The 26,899-nt window shown below is 46.0% G+C and overlaps 1 protein-coding gene across 2 annotated transcripts in view; it reads right to left on the bottom strand.

Annotated features, from left to right (window-relative positions):
- The window catches only part of LOC149435830 (guanylate-binding protein 1-like), a 113,725-nt gene that overhangs the window by 2,281 nt on the left and 84,545 nt on the right, over positions 1 to 26,899 (bottom strand). For both annotated transcript variants that reach the window (XM_089662379.1, XM_089662378.1), the window contains exons 7-10: positions 24,647 to 24,924; positions 21,758 to 21,970; positions 18,378 to 18,480; positions 13,135 to 13,328 (exon numbers count right to left, since the gene is read on the bottom strand). In XM_089662379.1, the coding sequence (XP_089518505.1) occupies positions 13,135 to 13,328; positions 18,378 to 18,480; positions 21,758 to 21,970; positions 24,647 to 24,924 (788 nt within the window). The remainder of the gene's footprint in view (positions 1 to 13,134; positions 13,329 to 18,377; positions 18,481 to 21,757; positions 21,971 to 24,646; positions 24,925 to 26,899) is intronic.

Raw genomic sequence — 26,899 nt, 5'->3', positions numbered from 1 at the left:
GTCAAGCCACAACTCCGTGTGTGAATGGACACACGGAGAAGGGAGGAGCCAAGAGAGCCTGCGGGGGACCCAAGAAGAGGTGGATCCAGGCGGATCTCTGCAAACCCACTGCACACAGCAGGTAAGTATGGACATGTTTGTTATTTTCCCCAAAAAATAAATAAATAACCTCTAGAATCACTTTAAGCAATGAAAAATGACTGCCCCTTTAAAAATGGTACTTTTCGAAAAAAAATGTATTTTACTTATTCATGTCCCCCCCACCAGCCTGCTGCAGTGCTCTGTCCTGCCAATGCGGACTGACAGCAGGATAGAGCAGTAGACAGTGGGCAGGCTAGCACATCAGGCTCTCTCCTGGCTAGCTAGGGTTGCCAATTCATTCCTTTAAAACTGAACACATATTAATGACACAGATTCTGGGGCTAATTTATTGCAGATAAGGCACTAACATAGCTACATAGTTACATAGTTAGTCTGGCTAAAAAAAAAAGACAAAAGTCCATCCAGTTCAACCTTAAAAAAAAAAAAAGTTATAAGCCTAAATGTTATATCCAGTTATATTCTGTGTATCCAAAAAAGAATCCGGGACTTTCCTACAGCAATCCACTGAGCTGGCCACAACCAACTCTTGAGGGAGTCTATTCTCCATTCTCACAGCTCTCACTGTGAAGAAGCCTTTCCATGTTTAGAGATTAAATTTCCTCCAGACGTAAAGAGCGCCCCCTTGTCCTCTGTGATGACCTCAGGGTGAAGAACTCTACACCGAGTTCACTATATGAACCACTGATGTATTTATACATGGAGATCATATCCCCCTTATGTATTATACATGGAGATCATATCCCCCCCTTATGTATTTATACATGGAGATCATATCCCCCCTTATGTATTATACATGGAGATCATATCCCCCTTATGTATTATACATGGAGATCATATCCCCCCTTATGTATTATACATGGAGATCATATCCCCCCTTATGTATTATACATGGAGATCATATCCCCCTTATGTATTATACATGGAGATCATATCCCCCTTATGTATTATACATGGAGATCATATCCCCCCCTTATGTATTATACATGGAGATCATATCCCCCTTATGTATTATACATGGAGATCATATCCCCCCCTTATGTATTATACATCGTGATCATATCCCCCCTTATGTATTATACATGGAGATCATACCCCCCCTTATGTATTATACATCGTGATCATATCCCCCCCTTATGTATTATACATGGAGATCATATCCCCCCCTTATGTATTATACATGGTGATCATATCCCCCCCTTATGTATTATACATCGTGATCATATCCCCCCTTATGTATTATACATGGAGATCATATCCCCCCCCTTATGTATTATACATCGTGATCATATCCCCCCCTTATGTATTATACATCGTGATCATATCCCCCTTATGTATTATACATGGAGATCATATCCCCCCCTTATGTATTATACATGGTGATCATATCCCCCCCTTATGTATTATACATCGTGATCATATCCCCCTTATGTATTATACATAGAGATCATATCCCCCTTAAGTATTATACATGGAGATCATATCCCCCTTATGTATTATACATGGAGATCATATCCCCCCTTATGTATTATACATGGAGATCATATCCCCCTTATGTATTATACATGGAGATCATATCCCCCTTATGTATTATACATGGAGATCATATCCCCCCTTATGTATTATACATGGAGATCATATCCCCCCTTATGTATTATACATGGAGATCATATCCCCCCTTATGTATTATACATGGTGATCATATCCCCCTTATGTATTATACATGGAGATCATATCCCCCCTTATGTATTATACATGGTGATCATATCCCCCCTTAATCTCCTCTTCTCAGTAGAGAATAAATTCAGTTCCTCTAATCTCTCCTCATAGCTGATCTCCTCCATGCCTCGTATCAGTTTGGTTGCCCTTCTCTGCACTTTCTCCAGTTCCCCAATGTTCTTTTTGTGAATTGGAGCCCAAAACTGAACTGCATATTCCAGATGAGGTGTTACTAATGATTTGTACCCATTGGGGGATAATGATATCTCTCTCTGGAGTCTATACCTCTCCTAATACAAGAGAGGAGTTTGCTCGCTTTAGAACCCACAGCTTGGCATTGCTGCCATTATTAAGTTTGCGATATACCAGAACCCCCAGATCCTTCTCCACCATTGATCCCCCCCCAGTTGTACTCCCCTAGTATGTATGATGCATCTTAGCCCCCAAGTGCAGAACCTTACATTTATCAACGTTAAACCTCATTTGCCATGTGTGCCTGAGAAGCGCCTGAAAAACACCTCTGAGAAGGGTTTTTGGTACAGCTTTAAAGTCACGTGTCCTTTAAAAACCTCTCAGAAAGTGTGACAAAAGCACAGTAAATGTGCTGCAAAAACACATATGCGTGTTTTTGCAGTGGATCAGTGTGAAAGTAGCCTTAGAAAGGAAGGGAGAGAGAAAAATATGGGAAAGTTAGAGAGGGGAAAAGGGTGAAAGGTCCAGAAAACTGAGAACGAAAGAAAAAAAATGGGTGGAACCAGGGGCGGACTGACCGAGCCCCGAGGGCCCGGGGTCAGTAGGGGGCCCCATGAGATGCCCCTGGTACCTTTTTCATAGGCTTTTTTGAGTTTGGGCAAGGATACAGGGGCCCCATGATCCCCTATTGCCCGGGGGCCCCGTGAGTTGTCAGTCCGCCCCTGGGTGGGACACATGAGGGCTTCATATTCAGGGGTAGTAGAAAACTCAATCAATTCGAACCAAGTCCAAAAAAATCTGCCATAAGTCCCTCTAGTCTACGCAATAAGATCTTCCATTTGTTTGATTTAATTTATTTTGGCTATTCCTAGGGCAATGTAAGGGGCATAAGGCTGATTCCACAGTTATGAGATGCAACTCCTGCTTACAGTACATTAATCAGATGAGGGAGGATGAATCTCATATGTCTTCTGTGGAATAGTATTAGGCCCCTTTCAGATAGGGCAGACTCCACCAAGCAGATCTACATGCTCAGCGAGGGATCTGTCCACTGATCCCCGCTGAGCAGGCAGATGACAGGTCCGTGTCCACTCCTCTATGCAGAGCAGACACAGCCCACTGTCCTCTAAAGGGTGGTCGAATGGCAACAGACTGCCTGTCCATTTCCATCCAACTGTCACCCCACCCAATACGCTGGATGGACGGGCAACAGATCCCCAACAGTCTGTTTTTAGCAGACCAGAATAAATGCGGGCACATCTGCCTCTCCATAGAGAGCTATGCATGGTCCAATTGGGTCTGCCTGAAAAACTGACAGGTGAACCCAAACGGTCCTTCAGTGTGAAAGGGGCCTTATGGTGCAATGTTGACCAACACACCTGACCTATAATGAGTAATGAGATATGAGGCGGTGCAGTAGGACAATCCAAATACATAAAATCACTCCAAACAACCTATCAATATAGCAAATCCATGCAATTAAAAATGTACACAAATCTAAATGAATAGAACAAGTCACATATAGATATAAAGCACAGTCCACTCCAGCGGTGCTATGGAGTGTCCTACAGTACCACTTCATATCTGATTACTCATTAGAGGTCAGGTGTGTTGGTCAACATTTCTATTAGCAGAAGGTGGCAACAGTGGGATTTTCTTTTCACAGTTAGTCCTCATGCACCCGGGACGTTTTGATAACTCAGATAAGGTTAGCTGTGTAAAGTCATGCTACAAAACGTGAGTTTTTCAGCTTTTCTTTAGAGTTTCTGCATTAGCATTTAGCAGTGTTTTGCTGCGTTTAGTGGCAATTGCGTTTTTTTTTTAACCAACAGAAAAATTTGGGGGGGGTCAACAAAATGTCCAAAAACACCAGTTTGCAACGTTTTGCTGTGTTTTTCAGCATTAGAGCATTTTTACAGCTAAAAAAACACCTCTAGAAACCTACTAGTCCTGGACACATAGGATAACGTGCCGGGGATGGACACATAGGATAACGTGCCGGGGATGGACACATAGGATAACGTGCCGGGGATGGACACATAGGAGAACGTGCCGGGGATGGACACATAGGAGAACGTGCTGGGGATGGACACATAGGAGAACGTGCCGGGGATGGACATACAGAATAACATGCCGGGGATGGACACATAGGATAACATGCCGGGGATGGACATACAGAATAACATGCCGGGGATGGACACATAGGATAACATGCCGGGGATGGACACATAGGGGAACATGCCGGGGATGGACACATAGGATAACATGCCGAGGATGGACACATAGGATAACATGGGGGGGATGGACACATAGGATAACATGCCGGGGATGGACACATAGGATAACATGCCGGGAATGGACACACAGGAGAACGTGCCGGGGATGGACGCACAGGAGAACATGACGGGGATGGGCACACAGGAGAACGTGCCGGGGATGGACGCACAGGAGAACGTACCGGGGATGGACACATAGGATAACATGACGGGGATGGACACATAGGATAACGTGCCGGGGATGGACACATAGGATAACATGCCGGGGATGGACACATAGGATAACATGCCGGGGATGGACACATAGGATAACATGCCGGGGATGGACACATAGGATAACACGCCGGGGATGGACACATAGGATAACACGCCGGGGATGGACACATAGGATAACACGCCGGGGATGGACACATAGGATAACATGCCGGGGATGGACACATAGGATAACATGCCAGGGATGCACACATAGGATAACACGCCGGGGATGGACACATAGGATAACACGCCGGGGATGGACACATAGGATAACACGCTGGGGATGGACACATAGTAGAACATGCTGGGGATGGACACATAGGATAACACGCCGGGGATGGACACATAGGATAACATGCCGGGGATGGACACATAGGATAACACGCCGGGGATGGACACATAGGATAACATGCCGGGGATGGACACCTAGGATAACATGCCGGGGATGGACACATAGGATAACACGCCGGGGATGGACACATAGGATAACATGCCGGGGATGGACACACATAGGATAACATGCCGGGGATGGACACACAGGATAACATGCCGGGGATGGACACATAGGATAACACGCCGGGGATGGACACATAGGATAACATGCCGGGGATGGACACATAGGAGAACACGCCGGGGATGGACACATAGGATAACACGCCGGGGATGGACACATAGGATAACATGCCGGGGATGGACACATAGGAGAACACGCCGGGGATGGACACATAGGATAACACGCCGGGGATGGACACATAGGATAACATGCCGGGGATGGACACATAGGATAACATGCCGGGGATGGACACATAGGAGAACACGCCGGGGATGGACACATAGGATAACACGCCGGGGATGGACACATAGGATAACATGCGGGGGGGTTTTTACCGGCTGTAGAAAAAAATGTCAAAAGCTAAAAACAACCGCTGTAAAAACGTCACGTGTGCAGGAGGACTTACCAGTGTTATTTGCATTTGGGAACACATTCATAAAAGTATTGTTTGCTGAGTTCAAATATTTACTTGTACACATAGTGAAGTTCCTTTTAACTACTTCTAAAGCGTGGTGCTTATAAATTGTATTATGGTGGAAGAAACAGAATGCTGGGCCATCTGGTAATGGAAACTGCATTTTTTATAGACGTGGCGCACCTCTGCCCAAAATTGTTGCAGAGATAGGCAAGACCAGAAAATATGCAAAGTATTTCCAGGTGCTGCTCCACATCTCCAGCACAAGTCAGATATCACAGAGATCATGAGGTGCAGGATTTGCGATTTCCTAAACCAGCATGCAAGGATCTTGAAACTGGATTGGATATTCCATGCATATTGATGTTTTGCATATGTAATGCATTTCTTATTCCATTGTTGCAGTGTCAGTTGTGTCTGTTAGTCTCTTTCCTAAGTGGGATGAGATTGTTAGGTAGCTAAAACTTGGGATTCCCTGTCCACTTTGTTTACAAACATAATCAGGAACTGTTGTAATTTTTTATTCCTGCCGCCAACATGGCAGCATACATGTGGTGGTAGTTTCTCCTATTTCCATCCCCAGTACCAGTGCAAAGCTAGAAAGATTTAACGCCCACACAAGAGCCTATTCCCTTTATTGTCCTCATGGAACTCACAGTCAGAGTGAAGAGAAGAAACCCTTACCTGCCACCTTTGGTGGTTTTCTGCGCAGGTTCAACCTCTCCTATAGCGCAGTCCCCAGGGGCGGACTGACAACTCATGGGGCCCCCGGGCAATAGGGGATCATGGGGCCCCTGTGTCCTTGCCCGAACTCAAAAAAGCCTATGAAAAAGGTACCAGGCAGGGGTGGACTGACAACTCATGGGGCCACCGGGCAGTAGGGGATCATGGGGCCCCTGTGTCCTTGCCCAAACTCAAAAAAGCCTATGAAAAAGGTACCAGGGGCATCTCATGGGGCCCCCTACTGACCCCGGGCCCTCGGGCAGTGCCCGAGTTTCCAAATGATCAGTCCGCCCCTGGCAGTCCCTGACCTTGGGATGCTAAATGATCTCACAAGTCAGGGAACCCCTTCTATGGATTTTTTGCTAACTATCCCCACATACAGCAGTGCAGCCAGGGCACTTAAAAATGCTGTCCATGTCTGGAGCCTGCCTCCCAGAAGTGAGTGGATCAATGAAACTGTGACACCGCATTTCCAAGATAAGTATGTTTTTTTTTCTTGGTGAATTTATCTGTGAATGTCCTCATAAGTTGTGTGTTACATCTCCTCTCAGATGGACTGCAGCTGCATTGTGTCCCAGTGTCCATTCTAGTAGCAATTGTGGAAGGAAAAGCTAAGCGTTTTCATTCAAGTGAATAATGTGTTATGCTGAACATGTGAAGTGGATAGAGCTCACATGACAGCCATCTTTGGTTTGGGCAAGTACTCCCCCACTTGCCATTTTGGCCAAGACTGCCTGAAAGCCATCTTGGAAATGGGCGAGGTGAGATGTTGCCAGGAGTTGGAGGCAAGCATAAAAGTTGGGAAACATGGGTTTAAAGACCCAGAGGCTTATAGATAGGGCATTCATAGGATGGGACTGCATGCCAGCACGCCCATATCCACAAACCCTGAGGGTCATTTCTTGATAACTAGCAGATATATATGCCCTTGCTTATGTCTCAGTGCTGCATTATTATTTTACTTGACTAAATGTTAGTGTTGCAGCTCCCCTGCACTATGAGCTCACTGCATAACAAAGATCTACATGGTTCCTATAAGTAAGGACCATCAGTCCAGGTAGATATTTTTACTACTAAAAGTATGCATTCAGGTGCTAATGGACCTCTCCCTCAGCTAAGGAGCCCAGCCCGTCCCACTGACAGGAATATACATGAGAAACACACCAGAAGTCCAGTCTAGGATATAGAAAATCCTCTTCCATACTGAGAACTCCAACCCTATGGCCTAAAGTCTGTGTCAGGACTACCATAAACAGGCAGATAGAAGCTCTCCTGCCCACTATGCTTAGCTTCAAGGAACTGCTGTGAATCCTGGGTGCAGCTGCATTTACAAGGGAAATAATGTGCCAAGATTGCCTTAAAGAGGTGACAGAAGCTCTTCTGCCCACTATTCATAGCTGCAAATGATTGCTCTGAGACTGAGTGAAGTTATCATAGTCAAGTTATTGCAAATAACTCAAACTGCATTCCAATACTGTTTCTACCAACTGAATAAAGCCTCCCACAGCAGAGAGCAGGCCAACTTCTGCTGCCAAGGAAGAACAGTGTCAGGGACGCGCTGACCATAGTGCAAGGGAAGCTCCAAGGCGCCACTGATACTGGAGCCAAGTGACCTATTTAAGTGCAGCAGCTGGGCTACTAGCTCTTCCTGTGTTCCTTCACCTGTTCCTGTACTTGATTCCTGTGATTGACCTGACCACATTTGAATGCTACCTGCACTAACCTCGGCTTGTTCTCCGGAATCTGCCTCTGTCTGATCTGCCTCTACCGTTGCTGACACTGACCTGTGACCCGACTTCTCTCCTGCCTGCCATTTATGCTTTATCTGCCCATCTGCTACCGACCCAGCTTGTCCGACCCTGCATACTGCTCATCCACCCTGCTTTTTATCAGCCTGCCCTGTAGTGCCATCTGCCTGCTGCCAGCCTGTCTGCTACTAGCCTGCTCTGCATTGCTATCTGCCTGCTTCCAGCCTGTCTTCTACCAGCCTGCCCTGCTGTGCCATCTGTCTGCTACCAGCCTGTCTGCTACCAGCCTGCCCTGCTGCACCATCTGCCTTTTACCAGCCTGCACTGCTGTGCCATCTGCCTGCTGCCAGCCTGTCTGCTACTAGCCTGCTCTGCATTGCTATCTGCCTGCTGCCAGCCTGTCTTCTACCAGCCTGCCCTGCTGTGCCATCTGCCTTTTACCAGCCTGCCCTGCTGTGCCATCTGCCAGCCTGTCTGCTACTAGCCTGCTCTGCATTGCTCTCTGCCTGCTGCCAGCCTGTCTGCTACCAGCCTGTTCTGCTGTGTCATCTGCCTGCTGCCAGCCTGTCTGCTACCAGCCTGCCCTGCTGTACCATCTGTCTTTTACCAGCCTGCCCTGCTGTGCCATCTGCCTACTGCCAGCCTCTCTGCTACCAGCCTGCTCTACTGTGTCATCTGCCTGCTGCCAGCCTGTCTGCTACCAGTCTACTCTTCATTGCCATCTGCCTGCTGCCAGCCTGCCCTGCTGTGCCACCTGCCTGCTCCCAGCTGCTCTGTTTCCTGATGTCCTTCCAGCGAGGTGTCAGCTACTCCCTTGCAGACCACGGGACTGATACCTTGCCGTGCTCTCATGGTTACTGTTCCACTATCAGTGGCCAATGCATATATCCATAGGGTGGTACTATGGATGAACCATTCATAAACTGTGGCACGTCCTATAAATGATTGAGAGAGAGGTCAGGGCTAAATGGACTTTGTAGGCATATATTCATCAAGCAGATATGTAATAAAGTCTTCATTCTCTTCAATACAAGAATCACATATACAAAAGGACAAAACAGTATTGCCTAAAAGTGATACCACTTACAGTATCTCACAGAAGAAATGACACTTTGCTACAATATGACGTAGTCAGTGTACAGCTCATATAACATGTAAATGTGCTGTCCCCTCAAAATATCTCAACACACAGCCATTAATGTCTAAACCGTTGGCAACAAAAGTGAGTCCACCCCTAAGTGAAAATGTCCAAATTGGGCCCAAAGTGTCAATATTTTGTGTGGCCGCCATTATTTTCCAGCACTGCCTTAACCCTCTTGGGCATAGAGGTCACCAGAGCTTCACATGTTGCCTCTGGAGTCCTCCAACCACTCCTCCATGATGACATCAGGGAGCTGGTGGATGTTAGAGACCTTGTGCTCCTCCCCCTTCCATTTACAGATGCCCCACCAATGCTCAATAGGGTTTAGGTCTGGAGACATTCTTGGCCAGTCCATCATCTTTACCCTCAGCTTCTTTAGCAAGGCAGTGGTCGTCTTTGAGGTGTTTTTGGGGTCATTATGTTGGAATACTGCCCTGCGGCCCAGTCTCTAAAGGGAGGGGATCATACTCTGCTTCAGTATGTCACAGTACATGATGGCATTCATGGTTCCCTCAATGAACTGTAGATCCCCAGAGCCGGCAGCACTCATGCAGCCCCAGACCATGACACTCCCACCACCATGGGGCCCCAGACCATGACACTCCCACCACCATGCTTGACTGTAGGCAAGACACACTTGTCTTTGTACTCCTCACCTGGTTGCCACTACCCACACTTGACACCATCTGAACCCAATCAGTTGATCTTGGTGTCATCAGACCACAGGACATGGTTCCAGTAATCCATGTCCTTAGTCTTCTTGTCTTCAGCAAACTGTTTGCGGCTTTCTTGTGCATCATCTTTAGAAGAGGGTTCCTTCTGGGATGACAGCCATGCAGACCAATTTGATGCAGTGTGCGGCGTATGGTCTGAGCTCTGACAGTGAGACCCCCCCACCCCTTCACCCTCTGCAGCACTGCTGGCAGCACTCATACGTCTATTTCCTAAAGACAACCTCTGGATATGACGCTGAGCATGTGCACTCAACTTCTTTGGTGGACCATGGCGAGGCCTGTTCTGAGTGGAACCTGTCCTGTTAAACCGCTGTATGGTCTTGTCCATCGTGCTGCAGCTCAGTTTCAGGGTCTTGGCAATCTTCGTATAGCCTAGGCAATCTTTATGTAGAACAACAATTCTTTTTTTCAGATCCTCAGAGAGTTCTTTGCCATGAGGTGCCATGGTGAACTTCCAGTGACCAGTATGAGAGAGTGAGAGCGATAACACCAAATGTAACACACCTGCTCCCCATTCACACCTGAGACCTTGTAACACTAACGAGTCACATGAAAATGGCTAGGGAGGGAAAATGGCTAATTGGGCCCAGTTTGGACCTTGTCACTTGGAGTGGACTCACTTTTGTTGCCAGCGGTTTAGACATTAATGGCGGTATGTTGAGTTATTTTGAGGGGACAGCAAATTTACATGTTATACAAGCTGTACACTGACTATGTCACATTGTAGCAAAGTGTCATTTCTTCAGTGTTGTCACCTGAAAAGATAGAATCAAATATTTACAAAAATGTGAGGGGTGGACTCACTTCTAGGAGATACTGTATACACCACAAATTGAAAATAGAAGAAATTGTACCCAACACATAAATTTATTGAAATTATACAGCTCCTCAACAACTGTATAGACTAAAAGGTACCATAATAGATCACAAATGATTGAGATGATCTTGAACAGTTGAATGAATATAATATGTCAATTGGGAGCTAGTACGATTTCAGCTGGTGTTGGCTCTACATGTTTCGCGACTGATGTAAGAGAGGGATGACTCTGGGGACACTGATGAAAGGAGGGGGGATGGACTTTGGACACCCTAATGAAAGGAGTAAACTCTGATGTAAGGGGGTCAGGCCCTTGGAGCCCAGTCCTATAGCTGTGTAAGGGGCCCCAAAATTTCTGATGGCTGCCCTGTTCCCCAGACACTGCGCTGACTTTCCGCATACTGCTGCAGGATTGGATGATGTTTTGCTGGGAACGAATCCTTCTCTTACAAACTTCAGCCAATCTGTGAAGAAGAGGTATCCAGCCAATAAGGTGCAGCAGAAGCTATGCTGTGCGCAACATCACTTCCTTCCAGTATCTAACTATCTAATTAGCTATCTAATTGGCAAGGAGGTGATAAAGCATCTCTGCACAGGCTGCATTTTCTTTCAGCCTTTTTTTTGGGGGGGATACAAGTAGCTGGTCTTGCCTAGGGAGCACAATAGTCTAGCACCGGCCCTGATCATGAGGCTTTGCATGAAACCATGGTCACTACCACAAACTGGATTTAACTTCTGAGTCCCTGCACTAGCAACAACCTTCGGAGGGGCTCAGGAGCTGAATCATATATGCATATAGCAGCAGTTTATCATTTGGACCTCATGTGAAGATTACCGTATTTGCCGGCGTATAAGACGACCCCCTACTTTTCCTGTTAAAATATAGGGTTTGGGCTATACTCGCCGTATAAGACTACCCCTCTTCCAACGCACAACAAAAATTAAAAAACATCAGATTTGATTTCAATATGGTATGGTATTCCAATGATGGGGCACGCTTCCTCACTCTGACACCAATGATGGGGCACGCTTCCTCACTCTGACACCAATGATGGGGCACTATTCCTCCCATTGACACCAATGATGGTGCCCCATCATTAGTGTCAGTGTGTGAGGAATAGTGTCCCCTCATTAGTGTCAGTGGGAGGAATAGTGCCCCATCATTGGTGTCAGTGGCAGGAATAGCACCCCATCATTGGTGTCCGTGGGAGGAATAGCGCCCCATCATTGGTGTCAGTGGGAGGAATAGCGCCCCATCATTGGTGTCAGTGGAAGGAATAGCGCCCCATCATTGGTGTCAGTGGGAGGAATAGCGCCCCATCATTGGTGTCAGTGGGAGGAATAGCGCCCCATCATTGGTGTCAGTGGGAGTAATAGTGCCCCATCATTGGTGTCAGTGGGAGGAATAGTGTCCCAACATTGGTGTCAGTGGGAGGAATAGTACTCCGTCAGTGGGGAGAGGAATAGTGCCCCATCGTTGGTGTCAGTGGGGGGAGGAATAGTGCCCCATCGTTGGTGTCAGTGGGAGGAATAGTGCCCCATCATTGGTGTCCAGTGGGAGGAATAGTGCCCCATCATTGGTGTCAGTGGGAGGAATAGTGCCCCATCATTGGTGTCAGTGGGAGGAATAATGCCCCATCATTAGTATCAGTGACACCAATGATGGGGCACTATTCCTCCCACTGACACCAATGACACTTGCTGACTCCTGTTCTAGTATGGTGCTGCTGCATCCAGCATATGTGGTTGCAGCAGCACCTCTGCACTGCACACTTACCCTCACTCGATTTTCGCGGGTCCGCTCGGCTCCGCCTCCTCGCCCGTGATTGGCCGCCTGTGTGCCTTTCCTGAGCTACAGTTCTGGCGGCCAATCACTGGTGAGGAGGTGGAGCCGAGCGGCAGGAGTGAGGGAGTGGCCGGAATGACTGAAGGAGCAACGCTTCCTGGATGGATCGTCGTGGGAGCCAGGTAAGAGACTGCAGCCCTCTGCCCACCCCGGTGTCCCTTCTGTCGAAAGGGGGGGACGGCGGCAGCACCGCGCCGCCCCCCTAAAAAGTGCCCTCTGACGTGTACCAGCGTATAAGACGACCCCCGACTTTTGAGAAGATTTTCAAGGGTCAAAAAGTCGTCTTATACGCCGGCAAATACGGTAGATTTGGAGGTTAATTAAGGCTAGGGGTTAGAGTTTAGGTTGAAGTTAAAAAAGGAAACCTATTTACTTACCATTAGGTTCTCAGATGTCATCAGTAAGCATTCAGGTTGTGATACCTTGTTCTGGCACCAAAATTAGCACATCCAAAACTGCCCTTATTATACTACATAAAAATAATGTACAAGTATTGACTTCATAGTCTACTTAGGATTCTGGGCACATTTTTGTTTTTTGCTCAAAAAGAGCAAATACGTTTTCATTTTATATTTTAATAAACTAAAAACTTAAATAAACCAAATTTATTTATTACCCTTTCCTTCTCACTGATGACTTGTTGTAGCTTCTCACTCATCTTTCTTCTATCCTTTTCCATCTTTGTCTTCAACTGTTCAACAGTCAGCTTCAGACTAGCCACCTCTTGATTTGACTTCTGCTTCTCCTGATCTTCTTTCTGTTGTTGAACTTTTTGTTTCCTTTCCTCAATTTGGTTTTCAGTATTTTTTTCTGGCAGAAACAAAAGACGAGAAATAAAAAGAGAACTGGCAAACAGAAGAGAGGATGAATTCAATTAAAAAAAAAATAGTTTGACTAAAATCCAGTAAATCTAAAAATGAAACAAGTATATCTCTCTGGGCTTTGTAATAGGAGTCTCCCTTAAAAATTCTGCTCTGTTCCCATTTGGTAAATGTTTTGTTACTCTTAGAAAATACTAAAACAAACTGTTTTTTTGGGCACATGCACACATGTGTATACATACATACAGTACAGTTGTGGGCAAAAGTTTTGAGAATGACACAAATATTAATTTTCACAAAGCCTGCTGCCTTTTTATGATGGCAATTTGTATGTACTCCAGAATGTTATGAACAGTGATCAGACGAATTGCAATTAATTGCAACGTCCCTCTTTAGCATGAAAATGAACTTAATTCCACCGAGAAAACATTTCCACTGCATTTCAGCCCTGCCACAAAAGGACAAGCTGACATCATGTCAGTGATTCTCTGTTAACTCGGGTGTCAGTGTTGACGAGGACAAGGCTGGAGATCACTCTGTCATACTGATTGAGCTAGAATAACAGACCAGAAGCTTTAAAAGGAGGGTGGTGCTTGAAATCATTGTTCTTCCACTGTTAACCATGGTTACCTGCAAGGAACACACGCAGTCACCATTGTTTTGCACAAAAAGGGATTCACAGACAAGGATATATATATAAATATACTGTAATATACTATACATCTACGCTGATGACACTCAAATTTACCTCTCCACCCCCCACCTCACCCCCACATTCTCCGCCCGCATCACTCACCTCCTAAACGACATCTCTGACTGGATGTCGCTCCATTTCCTCAAGCTTAACCTCTCCAAAACCGAGCTTCTCGTCTTCCCCCCTGCCCGCCCCCCCCCCCATCCTATCCATCACTACTAACATCACCACCATCAATCCCGCCCCGCAAGCCAAAGTCCTCGGAGTCATTCTGGACTCTAACCTCTCCTTCCAACCTCATGTCAAATCACTTACAAACACATGCAGGCTCCACCTCCGCAACATCGCCAAGATACGCTCCTTCCTTACCCCAGACACCACTAAACTACTCGTACACTCCCTGATTATCTCACGCCTTGACTACTGCAACTCCCTCCTCACCGGCCTACCACAGTGTAGGCTCTCCCTGCTTCAGACCATCCTCAACTCAGCGGCCAGACTCATCCACCTCACCACCCGCTCCACCTCTGCCACCCCCCTCTGCCTCTCCCTCCACTGGCTCCCTTTCGCCCAACGCATCAAATTCAAACTACTCACTCTGACCTACAAAGCCATTCACAACACTGCCCCTAACTACCCCACCAACCTGATTCCCAAGTACCACCCTACCCGTACCCTTCGCTCTTCACAGGACCTCCTTCTATCTTGCTCCCTGGTCTCCTCCTCACACGCACGTCTGCAAGACTTCTCCAGGTCCTCCCCCATCCTCTGGAACTCACTACCCCAATCCATCAGACTGTCACCTTCCCTCCTCACCTTCAGGCGCTCCCTGAAAACCCACATCTTCAGGGAAGCCTACCCCACCCTCACCTAACAGCCGCTCTCCTTCATTCCTCCTACCACTCCATCCCCCACAGCCACTTCCTCCTGTACCACTACCCCCTCCCTCCTAGATTGTAAGCTCGAAAGAGTAGGGCCCTCTAACCCCTCGTGTGCTGTTTGTAGGTGCTGTACTGTTTCATGTATTGTCCCCCCCTCTATTGTACAGCGCTGAGCAAACCCTTTGGCGCTATATAAACTAGATGTAATAATAATAATAATAATAATAATAAAGGCTCTGTTATGTGCTGACAACAAGTTGTTGCTTGCATTACCAAAAACAGTGGACTTTAAAGTGGAACTTCACTCTCTCAATCAACATGGACTATTTTTACTCCTTGTGCTGCTAGCATTAGTAAATAGAGAGGAAAGTATATCATATTTACTTATTTTAAAGTTTTTTTTTGCATTCCTTCATTTAGGTCCCGGTTTCCTTGCCTAGGCAAATGATGTCACACATCCCAGGAGTCTTCAGGAGGGGAAGGAGGGTCCTGAGCTCAGCCTATGCCTAAACTAGGAGGAGATGGATTTCAACATATCCACTGTCAGAAATGCCAGGAGGTGTTTTTCAAAATGATTTCTTAGCAAATAAAGCATGGAGACATGGATGGATCGAGGAGTTTGCTTTGAATATCAAAAATGAATTAAATAGCATTTTTGGTTAGGGATGCTCAGATGCCGTGCAGTTCCACTTTAAGTTTATAAACTGTGATCCCCTGTGATCATTACTATACTGTATAAGGAAATGAAGATGAATGGCCGTGCTCTCCGTCAGCACTGTTTAGCGTGAAACACATCTATTCTCATCTGTGCTCCTTGAGCTGCGATGTTTTCATTTTGTTTGAACTGCATCAATAAAAAAGCAATCAATGTCCTGAGGAGGTGTGCGGCCCTCATCGTCATTTCTTGCTGTTCTCGTGAGCCAGGCGAGCAGCTCTCTGATCTGACGTGGTATATGGGTGTTGTGGACACACATCTTGAGTGATGCCTTTCTTTGTTTGGATATACTGTATATAACATATAGTGCAGATACTATTGTGATGCTCTGGACCCTACCATGCTATATTGCTGCAAAGCATGAAGAGGATGAAAACCGTAATAGTGAAGACTAATGCAGGCCATAGATGGGTCGAAAATCGGCCGATTTTTCGGCCGAAAATAAAATCGGCCGAAAATCGGATCGTTAGTGGGCTATTTGTTCGGCCGTTTTTCGGTATTTTGGCCGTTTTCTTTAATCGGGAAAGTTGGAAAAAAATCGGCCGATTTTGCCGATCGGCCGATTTTCGCGGCAATAATGGGCTAATCGGCCGATTTTTTGCCGATAAAAAATCTGCGCATGAGCAGTGACCTGCAAGAGGAAGACAAAAAGAAGAAAAAGAAGAAGAGGAATAAGAAGAGGATGAAGATGATGATGAAGAAGAAGAAGAGGATGATGATGAAGAAGAAGAGGATGACGATGAAGAAGAAGAAGAGGATGATGATGATGAAGAAAAAGATGTAGAAGAAGAGGATGATGATGAAGAAGAAGTAGAAGAAGAACAAGAGGATGATGATGATGATGATGATGATGATGATGAAGAAGTAGAAGAAGAAGAAGAGGATGATGATGAAGATGAAGAAGAGGATGATGATGATGAAGAAGTAGAAGAAGAAGAGGATGATGATGACGAAGAAGAAGAAGAGGATGATGATGATGATGAAGAAGTAGAAGAAGAGGAGGATGATGATGAAGAAAAAGAAGAAGAAGAAGAGGAGGAGGAGGATGATGAAGAAGTAGAAGAAGAAGAAGAAGAAGAGGAGGATGATGATGATGAAGAAGTAGAAGAAGAAGAAGAGGATGATGATGATGAAGAAGTAGAAGAAGAGGATGATGATGACGAAGAAGAAGTAGAAGAAGAAGAAGAGGATGAAGAAGAAGAAGAGGAGGATGATGATGAAGAAAAAGAAGAAGAAGAAGAGGATGATGAAGAAGTAGAAGAAGAAGAAGAGGATGATGATGATGAAGTAGAAGGTGAAGAGGATGATGATGATGAAGAAGAAGAAGAAGAAGAGGATGATGATGAAGAAGGAGAAGAAGAAGGATGAAAAATAAAAGGAATTCCAGTCCGGCAAAAAGTGTCCCTGCAGAGAGCTCCGCTATTTCTTTGACAGTTCCTTGACATTTACAGAGGTTGCAACATTGTATCTATTTGTTTCCGAATAAAAACATCTGTATCCTAAATGGATACAAATAGATACATTGTTGCAGCCGCTATAAATGTCAAGGAACTGTCAAAGAACTGTCAAAGAAATAGCAGAGCTCTCTGCAGGGACACTTTTTGCCAGCTGTAGACGGGATGAAAATCGGCCGATTTTTTTTACCATTGCTGGTAACGTCGGCCGCTTGAACGACCGATTTTTCATTTTTTAAAAGAAAATTCGGCCGTTTTTCTCCCCGTCTATGGCCTGCATTAGTACCATTGGTTCAACTTTTTCTTACACTTTGACTGTCACCACCACAGTAGATGACAGTATTTTTTCCTTCCTCACCCTCATGCTCTCACTGCTTGCTGTGTGGGAGGCTATAGTACTGACTCACAGGGGTCATATCAGACCACGACAGCAAGGACCACTTCTTATACAGAGAGAGCAGCAGTCGGGTTGTGCTACACAATGGTGGGGCACAGACTTTTATGTGAGGGTTCAACTAGGCTTTAAAATTTAAAAGTCCCAAACTGGACTGCCAAAAGTAAACGTCAATTATTTCAGTGGATGCAAGCGTGTCTTTAGACCAGTGGTTCTCAGCCTGTGGAACCTCAGGACCCACATTTGTCCGTGGTCATTAAGTCACAACCCAAAAAGTACTTAATTTTATTTTATTTAATTTATGAAACATTATAATTTATTCCACTAAACAAGTTGTGCAGTATTCTACAATATATATGCACTTTTTAAACAGTAAACAAATGGTTTCCTTCCAGAACGGATAGTGCAGTAATCACCCCCCCCCCCTCCAATCACCACCGCTTTCCTGTTTTCTTTCACTCATTTTCAAAAGCGCTCCCCATCACCCAGCCACAACCCAAGAAAAGTACCTAGTGGAGTCATCCCCTGGCATCCAGTGGTGCTTTTCTTCCCTCCTCCTGGAAGGAAGTGTAGATATAGGTCACCTCCTCCCACCACTGCAGCGGTGGAAGGAAGAGTGAGCATGAGGGCTGTGGGACTGCTTGCTTTGTAAGTGCACCATGCATACCACCTTAATGGACCGGTTGGCCGCAATAATACAAATATTATGGCCGGACGAAGCTGCTTTCCCGGCTGTCTTAACATATATATTAGTGCGGACGGCCCTTTTTATTAAGCTATGTTGTCAGGGCACTAGACATTTTATTGCAACACTTGACCCACTTTTGGGTCGCCACCCATTACTTGAGAAACATGGCTTTAGGCAACTAAAAGTGTAATTGAAAATGAATAGTAGTTTACCTTCCTGTAGCTTCTGTCTCTGGCTCAGAGCGTTGTCATTGTGTATGATAGTTATTGCAGCTCCTTGTTTAGACGCTATGTAATTCATGAGCACCTCTTCTGCCTATTGAAAGTGAACAATGGCAGAAATATATCTTAGAAAAAAAGTGAGAAGTCAGTAAGTCAAAAATTCAAGATTTATCATTTGGATCCGACAAGATCCCCTGCCCCAGTCTTTCTAAACTATTGAAATTGCAGTAATAAAAATGACTAGGTCCAATGTCCATTGGCCAGTGGCTTCCTGGGAATCAGCACTGAATGGTTGAGGGAAAGTGGGAGAGCAGAGTGAAAACTCTCCCTCCGTGCTCCTCCCATCACTCTTCTTACCTTCCTGGAATTCCCTTCACTCTGTGCTCCCGCTGTACGTGATCAACCCATCAGTGAGTTTGGAGAGGGAGGTATCTACACTGGGGTTCTGTAAGGAGGGATGGAATGTCTGTACTGGGGAGGGGGGCAAGTGTTTCTGTACTGAGGGGGTCTGCCCTGGAGAGGGGGGATACTAAGGGGTACTTATAGTACTTGTGGGCGGAATAAACGCAAGGACATCAGTCTGTACAGAGGGGGGGTTAGACTCTGCTTGGGGGCTTAATAGAGGGTTTTTGTTTTTCCACTGGGGAGAGGCTCTGTCTGTCCTGGAAGGGTTGGTCTGTACTGAGGAGTCTGTTCTGGGGGGGGGGGGGGGGGAGGGTAAGTATGTCGTGGGGGTCAGTCTATGCTGAGGGGAGTCTGTACTGAGTATTCTGTGCTGAGGGTTTTGTGGTGGGAGCAGGGGCGGACTGACAACTCATGGGCCCCCTGGACAATAGGGGATTATGGGGACCCTGTGTTCTTGCCCAAACTCAAAAAAGCCTATGAAAAAGGTACCAAGGGCATCTCATGGGGCCCCCTACTGACCCCGGGCCCTCGGGCGGTGCCCGAGTTTCCAAATGGTCAGTCTGCCCTTGGGTGGGAGGGTCTGCACTGTGGGGTTTGTGCTAGGTGGCTGTATTGGGGGATAGGGCTGGGAGGGATCCATACTGAGGGGTTTGTGCTAGTGGGTTCACTCTTTGCTTGGGGGATGGAGGAGTCTGTACTGAAGGGATTGTGATGGAGGTCTGCTTGTGCTCAGGGGGTCTCTGCTGGGAGAGTCAGCCTGTACTAAGTGGTCTGTACTGGGGATTTTGCCTGTGCTGAGGAGTTTGTGCTGGGGGATTCTGTAACAAGAGACTTGTGCTGGGGAGGGGGGGGTGGAGTCTGTACTGATGTGTTTTGTGCTGGGGGGCCAGAGTAATAAGGTCCTTCTAAGTTTAAGGGGCATCTGTACAGAGGCGTTTGTGCTGGGGGGGACTCTGTACTAGGGGCGGACTGACCATTTGGAAACTCCGGCACTGCCCGAGGGCCCGAGGTCAGTAGGGGGCCCCATGATATGCCCCTGGTACCATTTTCATAGGCTTTTTTGAGTTTTAGCATGGACACAGGGGCCAGCGTGGAGTCCCTCCTCCCATCCATACCAAGCCCTTCGGGTCTGGTATGGATTTTGAAGGGAACCCCCGCGCCATAATTTTAAAACAATGGTGTAGGGGTCCCCTCCAAAATCCATACCAGCCCCTTATCCGAGCATACAGCCCAGTAGGTCAGGGCACCACTGGTACCAAGAATGGGGCACAATTCCTCCCCCTGACACCATTAATGGGGCTTTATTCCTCAATCTGAAACCATTGATGGGGCTCTATTGCCCCCACTGCCACCAATGATGGGGAATTCTCACCACTGACACCAATGAAGAGGCACCATTCTCATCACTGACACCAATGAAGAGACACTATTCTTCCCACTGACACTAATGATGGGGCACTATTCCTCCCACTGATACTGATGATGGGGCACTATTTTTTGCACTGGCACCAATAATTAAGCACTATTCCTTCCACTGATACAAATGATGGGACACTATTCCTCCCACCGACGCCAATGATGGGACACTATTCCTCCCACTGACACCAATGTTGGGACACTATTCCTCCCACTGACACCAATGATGAGACACTATTCCTCCCACTGATACCAATGATGGGGCACTATTCCTCCCACCGACGCCAATGTTGGGACACTATTCCTCCCACTGACACCAATGATGGGGCACTTTTCCTCCCACTGATGCCAATGATGGGACACTATTCCTCCCACTGACACCAATGATGGGGCACTATTCCTCCCACTGACACCAATGATGGGGCACTATTCCTCCCACTAACACCAATGATGGAGCACTATTCCTCCCACTGACACCAATGGTGGGGCATTATTCATCCCACTGACACCAATGATGGGGCACTATTCCTCCCACTGACACCAATGATGGAGCACTATTCCTCCCACTGACACCAATGATGGGGCACTATTCCTCCCACTAACACCAATGATGGAGCACTATTCCTCCCACTGACACCAATGATGGGCACTATTCCTCCCGCTTATACCAACAATGGGGCATTATTCCTCCTACTGACACCAATGATGGAGCACTATTCCTCCCACTGACACCAATGATGGGGCACTATTCCTCTCACTGATACCAATGATGGGACACTATTCCTCCCACTGATACCAATGATGGGACACTATTCCTCCCACTGACCCCACTGATGAGGCACTATTCCTCCCACTGACACCAATAATAAGGGACTATTCCTCCCACTGACACCAATGATGGGGCACTATTCCTCCCACTGACACCAATGATGGGACCCTATTCCTCCCACTGATACAATGACGGGACCCTATTCCTCCCACTGATACCAATGATGGAGCACTATTCCTCCCACTGACACCAATGGTGAGGCATTATTCCTCCCACTGACACCAATGGTGGGGCACTATTCCTCCCGCTTATACCAACAATGGGGCATTATTCCTCCACTAATATCAATAATGAGGTGGCTATTATTTTCATTGATATCAATGAGGGGGCACTATTCCTCCCACTGACACCAATGATGCGGCAATATTCCTACCACTGACACCAATGAGGGAGCACTATTCCCACCACCGTAGAGATGTTTTAGGACAGAAAGTAGAAAGTATTGGGGGGGTTAAATTTTTTTTTTCATTTATATAATAAAAAATTTAAAACCCAGTGGTGATCAAATACCATCAAGAAAAAGCTATATATATATATATATATATATATATATATATGGAAAAAAAATATAAATTTCCTTTGTGTGCAGCATTGCAAGATTGAGCAAATTTCAGTTAAAGTAGTGCAGTGCTGTAGTGATCTGGGCAAAGAATGCCCGGATCATGAAGGGGGCAAAGCTTTCTGGGGGGCAAGTGGTTAATGACATAAATATTCCACCCACCGTTACACCTTTTCCTCTTTGCATATTATAGTTTTCTTCTATGTCTCCAAAGTCTTGCTTGAATTTACGATGTCCTCCAAATTTGTGGTATTCTTGCTGAGACAAAGCCTTCTCAAACTTCTCAGACATTTCTTTAATGAGAGCCTCACATTTCTTCTCAGACTTCTCATCGTTCATAGTGCTAAACATTGATCTCTTCTCATTTATATTTTTCTGATAGAAGGGAAATATAATACATTTATTCCTGTTAAACAATAAAAGAAGAATCAAAGTGCACTGGATAAAGCTGATAAAAATAATTTGATACATTTTAAGAAATACAAATGCACTGGTACAGAAGTGGCTTGAAAAAGAGATTAAACAAATCCTCCTATATAGATTGTATCTGTTTATCTGCAGCCCTCTCTTCTCTACAGTCTTTTAAAACACACATTTTACACAGCAGAAAACAGGGGGTGGGAATCTGGCACCACAAACTGCAGAGCTAGAGCACAGAGCTGAGTGTAATCTGAGAGTTGATTAGAGGGAAGGGACAATCCCCCTCCATCAGGCCCATAGAGAAAAATACATATCTGAATCTATGAGTCACATGCTGTGTGCTGAAGTGGGAGTGGGTCATCTCTCAGGAGGCTGAGGTGTCAGCTTAGAGTTCTACCAGTGATTCCCCTAGCAAAGGGATCAAAGATAAGAGAAGAACCAGACTCATAACTGGGGATCTTGCATAGCATCCTGATTCCTCTATATAGATCTTTATATCACTAGAGGGGTCACCGGCAGGAGGAAGGAGGTCCCGATTCCTCTATATAGATCTCTAGTTATCACTAGAGGGATCACCGCCAGCAAGAAAGAGGTCCTTCTGATTCTTCTATATAGATCTTTATATCACTAGCAGGAGGAAGGAGGCCTCGATTCCTTTATATAAATCATTATATCACTAGAGGGGTCACCATCAGGAGGAAGGAGGTCCTAATCCCTCTATATAGATCCTATCACTAGAGGGGTCACCAGCAGGAGGAAGGAGGTCCCGATTCCTCTATATAGATCTTTATATCACTAGAGGGGTCACCAGCAGGAGGAAGGAGGTCCCGATTCCTCTATATAGATCTTTATATCATTAGAGGGGTCACCAGCAGGAGGAAGGAGGTCCCGATTCCTCTATATAGATCTTTATATCACTAGAGGGGTCCCAGGCAGGAGGAAGGAGGTCCTGATTCCTCCATATAGATCTTTATATCACTAGAGGGGTCCCAGGCAGGAGGAAGGAGGTCCTGATTCCTCTATATAGATCTTTATATCACTAGTGGGGTCACCATCAGGAGGCATGAGGTCCTGATCCCCCTATATAGATCTTTATATCACTAGAGGGGTCACCAGCAGGAGGAAGGAGGTCCTGATCCCTCTATATAGATCTTTATATCACTAGAGGGGTCACCAACAGGAGGAAGGAGGTCCCGATTCCTCTATATAGATCTTTATATCACTAGAGGGGTCACCAGCAGGAGGAAGGAGGTCCTGATTCATCTATATAGATCTTTATATCACTAGAGGGGTCACCAGCAGGAGGAAGGAGGTCCTGATCCCTCTATATAGATCTTTATATCACTAGAGGGGTCACCGGCAGGAGGAAGGAGGTCCTGATTCCTCTACATAGATCTTTATATCACTAGAGGGGTCACCGGCAGGAGGAAGGAGGTCCCGATTCTTCCAAGTAGCATCCTGTTTCTAGTTAGCCTTATAGATAAATTTAGCTTTTGGCTTCATTGTACTGAATGGAACAGTTATTGATTGTGCTGATCTGTTCAGGATTTCCTGAGCTGAGCGTCTGATTACTACTACCTGCCTCTGAAAGAAGTATCCAGAGCATAGGACCAGGAGATTCAAATGATCAGATGAATATTTATCATGCCCCAGCTAACCCCTGGAAGGAGATATCCAGAAGGTGGTTGGGGAAGTGATAGTGAGGCATTATTCCTCCCACTAACACTGATGATGGGGCACTATTCCTCCAACTAATACCGACGATGGGGCACTTTTCCTCCCACTGACACCAATGATGGGGCACTATTCCTCCAACTAATACCGACGATGGGGCACTTTTCCTCCCACTGATACCAATGATGGGGCACTATTCCTCCCACTGACACCAATGATGGGGTACTATTCATTCCACTGACACCAATGATGGGGCACTATTCCTCCCACTCATACCAATGATGGGGCACTATTCCTCTCACTGATACCAATGATGGGGCACTATTCCTCCCACTAACACCAATGATGGGGCACTATTCCTCCCACTGACACCAATGATGGGGCACTATTCCTCCCACTGACACCAATGATGGGGCACTATTCCTCCCACTGACACCAATGATGGGGCACTATTCCTCCCACTGACACCAATGATGGGGCACTATTCCTCCCACTGACACCAATGATGGGGCACTATTCCTCCCACTGACACCAATGATGGGGCACTATTCCTCCCACTGACACCAATGATGGGGCACTATTCCTCCCACTGATACCAATGATGGGGCACTATTCCTCCCACTGATACCAATGATGGGGCACTATTCCTCCCACTGATACCAATGATGGGGCACTATTCCTCCCACTGACACCAATGATGGAGCACTATTCCTCCCACTGATACCAATGATGGGGCACTATTCCTCCCACTGACACCAATGATGGGGCACTATTCCTCCCACTGATACCAACGATGGGGCACTATTCCTCCCACTGAACTTCCAATGATAGAGAATCATTTATGTTTATTTGGGAGGAGATACTTCTGTCTAATGAATTATAAAAACTTTGTGCTATTATGAAATATTGCTTATTTTAAGCTACAACATCATACGTATCAACAACACCAAATCTCACTATGAATTCCTGAAGGAATTTGTGATCTGTATCTTTGAAAGATCTGCTCAAGAATATCTGCCGAGCTTCATCTTCATACTCTGTGCTCAGTTCCAGGAATTGGCTGAGTGTTTCAGTGGGCAGCTCTACTGTCTTCATCTTGTCCTCATAGTGCTTCACGGCTTCCTGGATGGCCGCTTGGTTCTCTTTCTCAGCCAGGGAAATCACTGCTTGCTCCAAACAGGCAACATTAGAGCAGTTTATGGCTTCAGTGTAAATTTTTGCCAGCTCAGCCAGTCCTGAGGAAATGAGAAAAAAATAAAAGTGTGTGTGTATACATATAAAATATACAGTCAGGATCAAAAGGGGTAAACAGGCTGTTATCAGACAGGTCAGTAAACTTAAAGTTTGCATTATTTGTCAGGAAACATAAAAATAATAGGCTAAGGGGTTGATTTACTAAAGGCAAACAGTCTGTGCACTCTGAAAAGTGCAGTGGCTCCAGAGCTTAGTAAATGAGCAGAAGCTCTGCTGACTTCCATCATCCAATCACAAGCAAGCACAAATGCTGTTTTTTCTTATTTTTCTTGCACGTGATTGAGTATCCTTTGCAAAGTGGAGCCTCATTTACTAAGTTCTGGAACAAATGCACTTGCAGAGTGCACAGTCGATTTGCCTTTAGTAAATTAAACCCTTTGTCTTCAGATTCAGCTTAAGCAAGACAGATCAAGTTTCCCATCAGTTCAATATACAGTGCAATATATGCAAGTCCCAGCATGTTCAGCTACAGCACACACTGTATTCAAAAGCCTACTAAAAGGTGGGCTCACCTAGCGCACCAAGCAGGTAAATCTCAGACAATCTAGTGTTTTCAGGCTTTATGCAGCTTCCCTTTCTGTTGAGAGCAAACCTGACAGCAACCTCCCTCTCCATTCAGCTGCTTAATAAGCAGGGTTGGAGGGCAAGTACCTGCCTTCTACAAATAACCCCCTCTTTGAACCTTCCCCAGGCTGACTACAATCTACAATATTTACACACCGATCATCCATAATACTAATAATACTAATAAATAATACTAATAAAGTGAATATTATTATTATTATTATTATACAGGATTTATGGCGCCAACAGTTTGCTCAGCGCTTTACAATATAATGGGAGACAATACAGCAACAATACAGTTCAATACAGGAGGGATAGGAGGGCCCTGATCCTGGGAGCTTACAATCTAGGAGGGAGGGGCTAGTGGCACAAAAAGGTAATAACTGTGGGGGATGGACTGGTAGGAGGAGTAGAAGATTCCATTATTAGCTGAGGGTAGGATAGGCTTCCCTGAAGAGATAGGTTTTCAGAGATTGCCTAAAAGTGTAGGCGATAGTCTGATAAATTGGGGCAGAGAGTTCCAGAGGATTGAGGAGGCTCTGGAGAAGTCATGGGAGGAGAAAGCAAGGGAGCTAGAGAATAGGTCATGCAAGGAGCGGAGAGTACAGTTTGGGTGATATTTGGAGACAAGATCGGTGATGTAATTTGGGGCAGAGTTATAAATAGCTTTATACGTTATTGTTAATGTTTTGAATTTTATCCGTTGGGCAATGGGAAGCCAGTGGAGGGATTGGCAGAGAGGGGTGGCAGATACAGAACGGTTAGTAAGGTGGATCATTCCGGCAGCAGCATTCATGATAGACTGAAGAGGGGATAGCCTGCGATGAGGTCGGCCAATGAGGAGGGAGTTACATTAGTCAAGGCGAGAGATAACTAGGGAGTGGATAAGTTGCTTAGTGGTTTCCGAGGTTAGGAACGGGTGTATCTTGGAGACAGTGATTGGATTTGGGGCTGAAAGAACAGATGGGAGTCTAGGATTACACCTAGTACCCTGGCGTGAGGGGAGGGACTGATGGTTGTGTTATTGATCTTGATGGAGAAGTCAGGGGAGGGGGCACAGGCTGGAGGAAATACTAAGAGCTCAGTTTTGGAAAGATTGAGTTTGAAGAAGTGGAGTGACATCCATGCCGATATGTCACTTAGTAGGTTAGTAATGCGAGAGGAGACTGAAGGGGTGAGGTGAGGAGGAGAAAGATAGATTTGTGTGTCATCAGAATAGAGATGGTACTTAAAGCCATGGGAGTTTATCAAGTGACCAAGGGAGGAGGTGTAGATGGAGAAGAGAAGGGGTCCATGGACAGAACCTTGAGGGACAGAAAGAGGGAATGAAGAGGAGGAGGCAGCGTTATAGGTAACGCTGAAGGAGATCTGCAATAGGTAGGAGGAAACCAT

Source organism: Staurois parvus, unplaced genomic scaffold (genome assembly GCF_062004578.1).
Source record: "Staurois parvus isolate SC_StPar_1 unplaced genomic scaffold, SC_StPar_1.0 ptg001462l, whole genome shotgun sequence".
Lineage (NCBI taxonomy): Eukaryota > Metazoa > Chordata > Amphibia > Anura > Ranidae > Staurois > Staurois parvus.
Note: the sequence above shows the minus strand (reverse complement) of the source record. Positions and strands in the feature narration are given on the sequence as shown.